The sequence below is a fragment of the Ranitomeya imitator genome, chromosome 1, assembly GCF_032444005.1.
Source record: "Ranitomeya imitator isolate aRanImi1 chromosome 1, aRanImi1.pri, whole genome shotgun sequence".
In the NCBI taxonomy this organism is placed as follows: domain Eukaryota; kingdom Metazoa; phylum Chordata; class Amphibia; order Anura; family Dendrobatidae; genus Ranitomeya; species Ranitomeya imitator.
Window position 1 is genome coordinate 1142467988 of NC_091282.1, and position 12691 is coordinate 1142480678.

Consider the following 12691-nt stretch of genomic DNA (forward strand, 5'->3'; position numbering starts at 1 on the left):
TGCCAAAAGTCTATCGAGACTCAGAATGAGTCTCTATTGGCTTTTATCAACAGAATCAGCGAACGTCTTGGGAAGCCCTGGAACCTGCATGGGTTCTTATTTTCTAATAAATTGGTGAAGAAGGGACAGTCTTTTGTTTTGCTTTCTTTCTTTTTATGTTTTTCAGGTTTCCATCTCTTTCCCAATTCAAAAGTAACAAATAATAAATAATAACATTTTGTTGTATCACCGCAACCATAAACTCTGATCTATTAAACTGTAAAACGAAAATTGCCACATCTCTCCAAATGCAAGAAAAGTCGTAAAAATGTATGCAAATGTTGCGGTTCTCAGAAAATAGCACCATAAGTTGATTTTTTTTTTTCTTTTTAAGATTCAGATTTTTTAAAATCTGGTAACATAAAAAACTATACAAGATTGATATCACTATTTTCATATTGGCCTAAAAAAAACGTAAAAACAGAACCGAAAGAAAAATGGTGGAACTGCGTTATTTTCACCTTTTCATCCCTTAGCCACTTTTTTATTTTTTTACTGTTTTTCAGTATATGGTAAAATATGTATATAATATATGGTATTATTCAAAACTACAACTCATCCCATAGAAAACAGCCCTCAAGTGACCATGTCAACTTAAAAATAAAAAAGTATTGGCTTTTGGAAGAAGGGAAGGAAAAAACTAAAGCAAAATTGTCTCTGATGAGAAAGATCTAAATTATATGACTATATTTTAAATATGGTGATTTGATCCACTTTTGGCTTTGGAACACATCAAATCAGGACCACATTGACCAATATGAACGGAACTTTATAGCTATCTGTAGAATTAATTAGACATTTATTATTAAGCATTTTGTTCACGTGTATTCAAAACTCTCTTGATCAGAGTTTCTACGTGACACTGAACTCTTTGATGTTGTATTTGCCTAATGCTGCCAGCAGAGGCCATTGTTATAGTAGATAACTCGATACATCTACAACTATTGCACAATGTACTGTAAGTCTGAGCATGAAAACGGAAATGATTCATAACCAGTGTTGCCTACTGTCCAGAAATTCCAAGACAGTCGGTAAAAATAGGGCACTTTTTTTACCCTGTCCTTAATTTTTTTTAAAGCTTTCGTTATTTTTAAGAAGATGGAGAAACTTCTACAGATTAATAAGACTGTACGAGAATTATGATCATTTTACAGTTTACACTGAATGCAGCTGATGTCTTCATATAAGAATTATGGGCTGTAGACACGGATCACTTATAATGATAATGATTTACTATGATTTTCCAATGTGTCAGTAAAAAATATTATCTGTCCGAGATTTTTTGATAAGCCGACAAGGAAAAAATAAAAAGTCAAGTTGGCATCCCCCCAGTTCATAAGTTGGATAAATAAAGCACTTTACATCACATTTTTTACATGTAGCATAGTGCTGCAACGTGAAAACTACCTAGGTTTATGTGTGAGCTGTATAAATCCTGATTAATGGGATGGTCTGAGAATTCAAATAATAAGCAAGTGGAAATGATGCAAAATGAAAAAGCAGCCTTCAAAGCTCTGGTGGTCCCAACAGTTGTCAACTCATTGGTACACCAAAACACGCTTACGGGATGCTGATAGCTTAACATGGCAGCTCACTGTCAGAAGAATAGCTTAATAAACTGCCTGTCAGTCTGCGGTCTTTTTACATGTTAAGATAAAATTTTAAACATGGATCTCAGGCTTTTGCTTCCAGTATAACCAATAAACCGGCCCAGAATACTGACACTTCCTATCAATAAATTCCTACAAAACAACAGGAGCACATGCTAAAATAGAAAAACTTCAACATATTTTATTACACGATTATCTTACAGTACATTTAACCCCTTTCTGACATTAGACGTACTATCCCGTCGAGGTGGTATGGGCCCGTATGACCACCGATGGGATAGTACGTCTAACGCGATCAGCCGCGCTCACGGGGGAGTGCGGCCAATCGCGGCCAGGTGTCAGCTGACTATCACAGCTGACATCCGGGACTATGTGCCAGGAGCGATCACGGACCGCTCCTGGCACATTAACCCCTGGAACACTGCGATCAAACATGATCACAGCGTTCTGGAGGCATAGGGAAGCATCACGAAGGGAGGGGGCGGCCAATCGGCTGCGGATCCGCAGCAAAATCCCCAGGGTGTGCACATACACTAAAAGCACCAAAACTTAAAAAATGATATAAATGAGGTATATCGTACTGACCCGAAGAATAAAACTGCTTTATCAATTTCAGCAAACGCGGAACAGTATAAACGCCCCCCCAAAAGAAATTCATGAATTGCTGGTTTTTGTTCATTCTGCCTAACAAAAATCAGAATAAAAAGCGATCAAAAAATGTCATGTGCCCAAAAATGATACCAATGAAAACGTCAACTCGTCCCGCAAAAAACAAGACCTCACATGACTCTGTGGACCAAAATATGGAAAAATTTATTGCTCTCGGAATGTGGTAAAACAAAAAATATTTTTTGCAATAAAAAGCGTCTTTTAGTGTGTGACAGCTGCCAATCATAAAAACCCGACATAAAAACCCGCTATAAATAGTAAATCAAACCCCCCATTATCACCGCCTTAGTTAGGGAAAAATAATAAAATTAAAAAATGTATTTCCATTTTCCCATTAGAGTTAGGGTTATGGTTGGGGCTAAAGTTAGGGTTAGGGTTGGGGCTAAAGTTAGGGTTGGGGCTAGAGTTGGGGTTAGGGTTTGGATTACGTTTACGGTTGGGTTAGGGGTGTGTCAGTGTTAAGGGTATGGTTAGGGTTAGGGGTGTGTTGGGGTTAGGAGTGTGTTAGGGTTGGGATTAACGTTAGGGGTGTGTTGGGGATAGGAGTGTGTTGGAGTTAGGGATTAGGCTTAGGGGTGTGTTGGGGTTAGGGTTGGAGGTTTCCACTGTTTAGGCACACCAGGGGCTCTGCAAACGCAACATGACGTCCGTTCTCAATCCATACAATTTTACGTTGAAAAAGTAAAACGGTACTCCTTCCCTTCCGACCTCTGCCGTGCGCCCAATCAGTGGTTTGCCCCCACATATGGGGTATCAACGTACTCAGGACAAATTGGAAAATAACTTTTAGGGTCCTTTTCTCCTGTTACCCATGGGAAAATACAAAACTGGGGGCTAAAAAATAATTTTTGTGGAAAAAAAATAATTTTTATTTTTACGGCTCTGCGCTATAAACTTTAGTGAAACACTTGGGGTTCAAAGTGATCACCACAATCTAGATAAGTTCCTTAGGGGTCTAGTTTCCAATAAGGGGTCACTTGTGGGTGGTTTCTACTGATTAGGTACATCAGGGGCTCTGCAAACGCAACGTGACGCCCAGAGACCATTCCATCAAAGTTTGCATTCCAAAACACCACTTCTTCCCTTCCGAGCTCTGCCATGTGCCCAAACAGTAGTTTTCTCCCACATGTGGGGTATCAGCGCACTCGGGACAAATTGCACAATAACTTTTGAGGTCCAGTTTCTCCTGTTACCCTTGTGGAAAATAAAAAAAATTGGATCTGAAGTAATTTTTTAGTGAAAAAAAGTTAAATGTTCATTTTTTTAAACATTCCAAAAATTCCTGTGAAGCACCTGAAGGGTTAATAAACTTCTTGAATATGGTTTTGAGCACCTTGAGGGGTGCAGTTCTTAGAAAATACCCCAAAGTGACACCATTCTATCATATAGACTCTTCAAAGTGACTTCAAATGTGATGTGGTCCCTAAAAAAAATGGTGTTCTAACAATGAGAAATCGCTGGTGGTCACCTTTAAACCCTTATAACTTCCTAAGAAAAAAATTTTGTTTCCAAAATTGTGCTGATGTAAAGTAGACATGTGGGAAATGTTACTTATTAAGCATTTTGTGTGCCATATCTGTGTGATTTAAGGGCATAAAAATTCAAAGTTGGAAAATTGCAAAATGTTCAACATTTTCGCCAAATTTCTGTTTTTTTTCACAAATGAACGCAAGTCATATCAATAAACGCAAGTCATATCAAATAAATTTTACCACTATCATGAAGTACAATATGTCACTAGAAAACATTGTCATAATCACCGGGATCCATGGAAGCGTTCCTGAGTTATAACCTCATAAAAGGACAGTGGTCAGAATTGTAAAAATTGGCCCGGTCTATAACATGCAAACCACCCGTGGGGGTGAAGGGGCGCATCGCTGACCCATCACATGATCGGGGCTCAGTGATGCGTCGGCATGACAACCTGAGGTGTCCTTGAAACCTCTATGGTTGTTGATTCCGGATTGCTATGAGCGCCACCCTGTGGTCGACGCTCATAGCAATGCAGTAAATCTACTACATAGGGGCGATCAGACGATCGCTCCTATGTAGCAGAGCCGATCCAGTTGTGCCCAGCTTCTAGCCTCCCATGGAGGCTATTGAAGCATGGCAAAAAAAAAATGTTTTAAAAAATATGAAAAAAAATATAAAAATATAAATGTTTAAATCACCCCACTTTCGCCCTATTCAAAATAAAACAATAAAAATACAAACCTACACATATTTGGTATCGCCGCGTTTAGAATCGCCCGATCTATCAATAAAAAAAGGATTAACCTGATCACTAAATGGCGTAGCGAGAAAAAAATTTGGAACGCCAAAATTATGTTTTTTTGGTCGCCATGACATATCATTAAAATGTAAAAACGGGCGATCAAAAGAACGTATCTGCACCAAAATGGAATCATCAAAAACGACAGCTCGGCACACAAAAAAATAAGCCCTTACCTGACCCCATATCATGAAAAATGGAGACGCTACGGCTATCGGAAAATTGAGCAATTTTTTTTTTTAGCAAAGTTTGGAATTTTTTTTACCACTTAGATAAAACATAACCTATGCATGTTTGGTGTCTATGAACTCGTAATGACGTGGAGAATCATAGCGGCAGGTCAGTTTTAGCATTTAGTGAACCTAGCAAAAAAGCCAAACAAAAAACAAGTGTGGGATTGCACTTTTTTTGCAATTTCATTGCACTTGGAATTTTTTCCCGGTTTCTAGTACATGACAAGCTAAAACCAATGGTGTCGTTCAACTTGTCCCGCAAAAAATAAGCCCTCACATGGCCATATTTACAGAAAAATAAAAAAGTTATTGCTGTGGGAAGGAGGGGAGTGTAAAACGAAAACGCAAAACCGAAAAAGGGCAAGGTCTTGAAGGGTTTAAAGTACTACTCCAGTGTTTTTTTATTGCACCTCTGGAATGGTGCGTTAAATGTAAGTCCCCTGCCTTTTGTCTGATACCTGCCGCTGCCTTCATACGTTTCCAGCGTCCTTCCTGTTGGTCTCTAGCGAAAAGTGACCTGCTCTCAGCTCCAGTGTTTCATGGAGCTGCGCGAGGTCACTTTTTAATACAAGTCTATGAGAGTCTCGTTCTAGTGCATTTCCCAGGAATAGCTTCGTCCAGGGGTCGTCCGATGTAGTGGGACTCCTTAAGTGACTTGCAGCAGTCTCGGAAATATGTGGGTATTTATTACTTCATGAGTATTTGGATTCCACCTTTGTACTTAAGGCTTATTTACTATTTTTACTAATTACCTTTCTTCCTATGTCACATATGTATTTAGTTTTTTGTATTTCACTTGTTGCTCATACCTACACATATCCCTTTATGACTAGCCTTTATAGTAGCAAGATTCCTATTATGGATTAATCTTTTGTCTTTTGGGTGTCCCCTGTAGTGCCCCATTCTCTATGTTTTAAAGGGAATCTATCACCTCATTTTGGCCCTATAAACTGCGGCCACCGCCATCAGGGCCTCTCTGACCTTTCCAGCGCCTGCGCACTGCAGGGCAGAGTTTTACGCCTGTGCAGGAGCCGCGACAGAACCAAAGAAGAGGACTACATCGTATGAAGATGGGAGGTGCCGGACATGCGACGCCCATCGGACCCGAACTGCACCGGAAAGCCCCTGGGTGAGTATAATCTAACCTCTTTTTCTTAGCTTTCATGTTATGATCTGGTAATTCAGTACCACAATGGACATAGAAGTCAGAGCACATACAGTGACCTGACAATAACCCAAAAACATAGAACGAGCTCTGAGACGTGGGAACTCTGCTGACCGCAATCCCTAATCCTCTCCAACCACACTAGAGGCAGCCGTGGATTGCGCCTAACGCTCCCTATGCAACTCGGCACAGCCTGAGAAACTAGCTAGCCTGAAGACAGAAAATAAGCCTATCTTTCCTCAGAGAAATACCCCAAAGGAAAAGGCAGCCCCCACATATAATGACTGTGAGTTAAGATGAAAAGACAAACGTAGAGATGAAATAGATTTAGCAAAGTGAGGCCCGACTTTCTGAACAGAGCGAGGATAGGAAAGGTAACTTTGCGGTCAACACAAAACCCTACAAACAACCACGCAAAGGGGGCAAAAAGACCCTCCGTACCGAACCAACGGCACGGAGGTACACCCTCTGCGTCCCAGAGCTTCCAGCAAGCAAGAAAAAAAAACAAATAAGCAAGCTGGACAGAAAAAAACAGCAAACAAATAGCAAAAGCTGAACTTAGCTATGCAGAACAGCAGGCCACAGGAACGATCCAGGTGGAAACAGGTCCAATACTAGAACATTGACTGGAGGCCAGGATCAAAGCACTAGGTGGAGTTAAATAGAGCAGCACCTAACGACTTCACCACATCACCTGAGGAAGGAAACTCAGAAGCCGCAGTACCACTCTCCTCCACCAACGGAAGCTCACAGAGAGAATCAGCTGAAGTACCACTTGTGACCACAGGAGGGAGCTCTGCCACAGAATTCACAACACTTTCAGGTTACATCGGCGGCTTATCTAGAGCATTACAGAATGCTGTATATGAGCCCCTGATGGCGGTGGCCGCAGTTTATAGGGCCCAAATGAGGGGAAAGATTCCCTTTAAAACTTTGTTTATATGCACAGAGGGTACGGAAAGTATTCAGACCCCTTTAAATTTTTCACTCTTTGTTTCATTGCAGCCATTTGGTAAATTCAAAAAAGTTCATTTTTTCTCATTATTGTACACTCTGCACCCCATCTTGACTGAAAAAAAAACAGAAATGTAGAAATTTTTGCAAAATTAATAAAAATGAAAAACTGAGATATCACATGGTCATAAGTATTCAGACCCTTTGCTCATTATTGAGTAGAAGCACCTTTTGAGCTAGTACAGCCATGAGTCTTCTTGGGAATGATGCAACAAGTTTTTCACACCTGGATTTGAGGATCCTCTGCCATTTTCCTTGCAGATCCTCTCCAGTTCTGTCAGGTTGGATGGTGACTGTTGGTGGACGGCCATTTTCAGTCGAGATGGGGTGCAGAGTGCACATCAATGAGAAAATAAAATTTACTTTTTTGTAATTACCAAGTGGCTGCAAATGAAACAAAGAGTGAAAAATGTAAAATGGTCTGAATACTTTATAGTATTAGTAGTTGTATTTATGGCATTATTACCCACTTCATTTGTTTATTCTGCCGACTCTTCTTAAAGCGCCTCTCATCCCACATCTTGTGCTTTTTGATGTAGCAAATTATGCCACTTTCTTCTCACATTAAAACTTGAATTAGGTTTTATATACATTCTAAACCATCTACTGTCACTATAAACTTTTATTTTAATTTTCATTGGAGTTGTTTGGCAAACTTCTTCTCCCTCATAGGCACACTTAAGGTCTTCATATTTTTTTTAACTTTCAGTAGTTTACATGATCTGAAAGCTGCTACCTGTGGTAAATATTGTAGAGAAGAAGTAAATGCCCTTTTTTCACGGGCCAGTAACTAGCAAAAGAGTCTTCATAAAATGCTCATTCTTGATCATCGGTTTGTGTAAACATGCAGCTGATCAGCAAAATGCTCGTTCGTCCTCTAATATGATTGTTTATATTTGTCATAAAATGATCAGTGTCGGCAGCACATCGCCTCGTGTAAACATCTGGACGTAGCGATAGTCTGAGCAGGTGCATAGATGAGCATCAATCGACTTGTAGATATGGTGCAGAAATTGGCCTGTCTGAATGGACTTTAATCCCTTACCGACATCCACTGTACAGCATGTTCCAAATTATTATGCTAATTATATTTTTCTTGGATTCTCCTAAATGGTCGGTGCAAATGACAGTCAGTCTAATAAATGTCATCACCTTTTAGAGTATACATCGAATTTTATTGAAGAAGCCTCCCAATGATAACAGTATTATCTCCAAAATGAATAAACCTCAAAATGCACTGTTCCAAATTTTTGTTGGGACATGGTGGCCATCCACCAACCATCCACTACTCCATCCATCTGGACCATCCAGGGTTGCTCGACACTCATCAGTAAACAAGACTGCTTGAAAATTAGTCTTCATGTATGTCTGGGCCCACTGCAACCGTTTTTGCTTGTGAACACTGTTTAGGGGTGGCCGAATTGTAGGTTTATGCACCACAGCAAGCCTTTGAAGGATCCTACACCTTGAGGTTCGAGGGACTACAGAGGCACCAGCAGCTTCAAATAACTGTTGCTGGTTTGTAATGGCTTTTTAACAGCTGCTCCCTTAATCCGATGAACTTGCCTGTCAGACACCTTCCTCATTATGCCTTTAACAGCACGAACATGTCTGTGCTTAGATTCAGCCACAAATCTCTTAACAGTATGATGATCACACTTAAGCTTTCAGGAAATATCTAATGTTTTCATCCCTTTACCAAGGCATTGCACTATTTGATGCTTTTCGGCAGCAGAGAGATCCTTTTTCTTTCCGATGTTACTTGAAAACTGGGGCCTGCTTAATAATGTGGAACATCATTTTTAAGTAGTTTTCCTTTAATTAGAATCACCTGGAAAACTAATTATCACACGTGTTTAAGATTGATTTCAGTGATCCATTAAGCCCCAAGACACAATACCATCCACAAATGTATTTGAAAAACAAAACAATTAAATCTTTATGACACTTAAATCCAATTTGTATAATAATTTGGAACACGGTGTACATGTATAGCACACATAGGTAGCAGGTGTATGAAGAGGACTCACGGGGTGAGCCCAATCCATATAATGGCTGTGACACACAGCCAGGATCTGCCTCTCCAATCATTCTATGTGCCCATTAGCGACCCTGTGGCAAGATCGTGGGATGCTGATGCTGATGGGTTACTATGATTGTTGAAGACTAGAGACAGGTGAACCCGAACTGTAACGTTCGGCGTCCTTACTGAACACCTACTGTTCGGGCACGGACACCAAACACAGACTTTACTAGGAAGTCCATGTTACTGTTCGGGTTCGGCTGCCCGATCACTGGGTGTCATGTGCATGACAGTGCGGCAAACACCGCTTTTGATCGGTGGTGAAATCATCCCGCTGGTCAGAGAGCCACTGTTCCTATGCTGTCAGAAGACAGTGTGAGCGTGCAGCTGTGATCGGTGGTATAAAGTTTACCTCTGGTCACTGGTGTCAGCTGATGGGACTACCACTCCCATCAGCCGATGTCTGCTGACGCTAATAACATTGAGAGCAGGAGTGTCTGATGAGAGTTGTAACAACTCTGCCGGCATTGCTGCATGGTCTCCCATCCCCCACCTGCCTTACACACCAACATACTCACTACTCCTGGCCATACTGTAAGTTCTGTCTTCTGCCGGCTCCATGCTGGGTGCCTCTTGTTTCCTGCCTGCTCTCTGCATACTTCCTTACTGTGTGCATAGGAGGGCAGCGCCAGCATTCCCTGGCTCTTATAGAGACTGTGTGCACCTTCCCAAGGTGTCCCGCCAATTGTCAAGAGGCATCAGGTACTTAAAACATTCCCACCTCTGGGGGGATGCCTGAGCAACTTACTTCCTCAGTTAGTGTCTTGCTGTTGAGGTGCCAGATCCTGTTCTGCTATTTCTCTTGTGTCAGCCACCCAGAGGGGATTCGGACCCTGGCCCGTACCTGTGTCCCTTGTTTCTGCCACCAGTGGGGCTTAGTACCCTGGTCTGAGTCCTTGTTTCCAAATTCCCTCAATTTTATTTTTTTGTAATCTTGCCTGAAGAAGGAGCAACTGTGCTCTGAAAGCTTGCAAACATATTATTTTCTGGTTAGCCAATAAAGGTAGCACTCCTAGAATACTTCTGTCATCATTGGCCAGAAAATTATTCACATCTAAAAAAAAATATCCGATATCTGTAGTGTCTCCATTTTTCGTGATCTGGGGTCGGGTGGGGGCTTATTTTTTGCGTGAAAGGGGTTAAAAATAACAAACACCGTTATACTCACCTAACGCCTAATTCCACTGAATCCCTGATCTCCTGTAAGAAAACAAAAATAAAACACAACAATCCGTTATTCTGTCCCAATCCATGTCTGGGGATAAACAGTTTTCAACCTGGATGGTGCCAAGATGCGACCGTCTAGGCTGAGAACCACTGGGGAATGATCTGGTGCAAGCGCAGCCTCAGTAATCCTGAAAGTTCACTGTTGCCTTTTACAGACATATGATAATGGATCAGTTTCCTCAGTAAAAAAATGACAGTCTAATATTTTTAACTCATTTGTTTCTCCTTATCTAATTTTACTTGTGTGAAAATCTGATGTAATTTTAGGTCTAATTGAATGATGAAATGTGGAAAACTCTGAAGGGTTCACAAACTTTCAAGCACAACTACATATTTAGGCAATATTACAAAAAGCAGAAAAAAATAGTTGAAGGGAATCTGCCACCAGGTTTTCACTACCTAATCTGAGAGCAGCATAATGTAGAGACAAAGACCCTGATTCCAGCGATGTGTCACTTAGGCCGGCGTCACACTCGGCGTAAGACATTACGGAACGTATTATACGTCCGTAATACGCGCGTAATACGCCAAAATGTCTCCGTAATCTCTTTCCGTAGTTCTTGCGTAGCCTAGGTGTGGTCGCGTATTTTGCGCATGTACTGGTCCGTGTGTAATCCGTATGTGATCCGTATTGCGTTTTTGACACGCACCATCACAAAATGGACATTTAACGGTTTTCAGGCCTGCAAATCATTTAAACCATCATTACCAACACTATTTAAGCCCTCGACAACAGGTGTACCCCTCCCATATGCCCTATATGTTCTCTAGCATATTTTGGCTGTGTTACTTTGACCTTACAAACATGTCTGACCATGTGTATTTAAGCACAACTCAGCGGGTGTTGCTTCACTGGGTGTTGTCTCGTCGCTTTGGCCAGCCATATCCGGTCAATGCAGATCCGCGAAGGAGGAGACGAAGATTGTGGGTGCATCCTCTATTGACACAACGCCAGAGTAAAGGACATTTCCAGAGACTCTATTCAGCTTTGAGGGCCCATCCAGACAAATTTTACCTGTATACTCGCATGTCCATCAGGACTTTTGACATGTTGATGGAGATGTTACGTCCTGGCCTCACCTATCAGGACACCTGGATGAGAAAAGCCATCTCTGCTGAGGAGCGTCTGCTCCTAACCTTACGGTATGTATTTTGACCTTTTATATTTTTGTATGTTTGCCAATGTGTTTTGTCCTACTATGTTTCAGTTACTTTACTTAGACATGAAGCCACAAGCACATTTCTAAAAATGTGGGTAATATTAGAGTATAGTAATAATGTGAAATGACCCTTTTTGCTTAGTCAATAATGACTGCGAAAATTAAATAGACACTTGTGTTTCTTCCTGTTTTCATATTCCTCATGTTTTGTTTTTTTTCCTTGTTTTGCAGCTTCCTGTCCACAGGCTTGTCCTATGCGGGTCTACACCTGGAGTTTCTCATTGGGCGTTCTACCATTTCAGTCATTGTTAGGACAACCTGTTCCCAAATATGGCTGAAACTTAACGAAGTTGTGATGCCGGAGCCAAAAATGGAGGATTGGGTCAAAATCGCCACTGGTTTCCAAAATAATTGTGACTTCCCTAACTGCATTGGAGCTGTGGATGGGAAACATATCAGGGTGCGTAAGCCGCCGAACTCTGGTTCCCAATTCTACAATTATAAGCAGTTTTTCTCTGTAGTTCTGTTAGCAGTTGCTGACAGCAACTACAGGTTTATAATTGTAGACATTGGGGCCTATGGCCGAACTGGAGACTCTAGGGTCTTCAATTCGTCCATAATGGGTCGGCGGCTACGTGACAACCAGTTGAACCTCCCACCACCACAACAACTCCCAGGCTCCAATGCGGAAGCAGTGCCTTTTGTTTTGGTTGGAGATGAGGCCTTCCAACTGACGAGGCACGTCATGAGGCCTTACCCCAGGCGCAACCTTGACCACCGGCGGAGGGTGTTTAATTTGAGACTTTCCAGGGCACGGAGACTGGTTGAGTGCGCCTTTGGAATTCTTGTAGCCAAATGGCGGGTTCTTCAGTCTGCAATTCAGCTGAGTGAGGCTTCAATCAATGAAGTGATCAAAGCCTGTGTAATTCTACATAATTTCACCCGAATACATGATTGTTCGTCTACTAATTTGCATAATCATGTCATGAACAATCATAGTAGGCCTACCCCATATGTCCCTCCTCCGCGACGTCCCCTTTCTGGACTAAAAGTTCGTGATGTGTTCACAAATTATTTTGTGAGTCCTCAGGGTGCCACTCCCTGGCAAGACTAGGCAATTTTGCATGTGTAATTTGTTATTTGCATAAATTTTGGCATTACCAATGTGGAAAATATGTCTGCTGTGTTTAATTTGTTCACATATGGTTATGATCATATC

General features: G+C 41.4%; 1 protein-coding gene across 1 annotated transcript; it reads left to right on the forward strand.

The window, feature by feature from the left end:
- Positions 1–10847: 10847 nt before the first annotated feature.
- On the forward strand, positions 10848–12363 carry LOC138656939 (uncharacterized). Its single transcript, XM_069744302.1, has 3 exons — positions 10848–11455; positions 11704–12236; positions 12344–12363. Exons 1-3 carry the CDS (start codon positions 11064–11066, stop codon positions 12361–12363), a joined length of 945 nt encoding a protein of 314 aa, XP_069600403.1. The 5' UTR covers positions 10848–11063.
- The last annotated feature ends 328 nt before the right edge of the window (positions 12364–12691 follow it).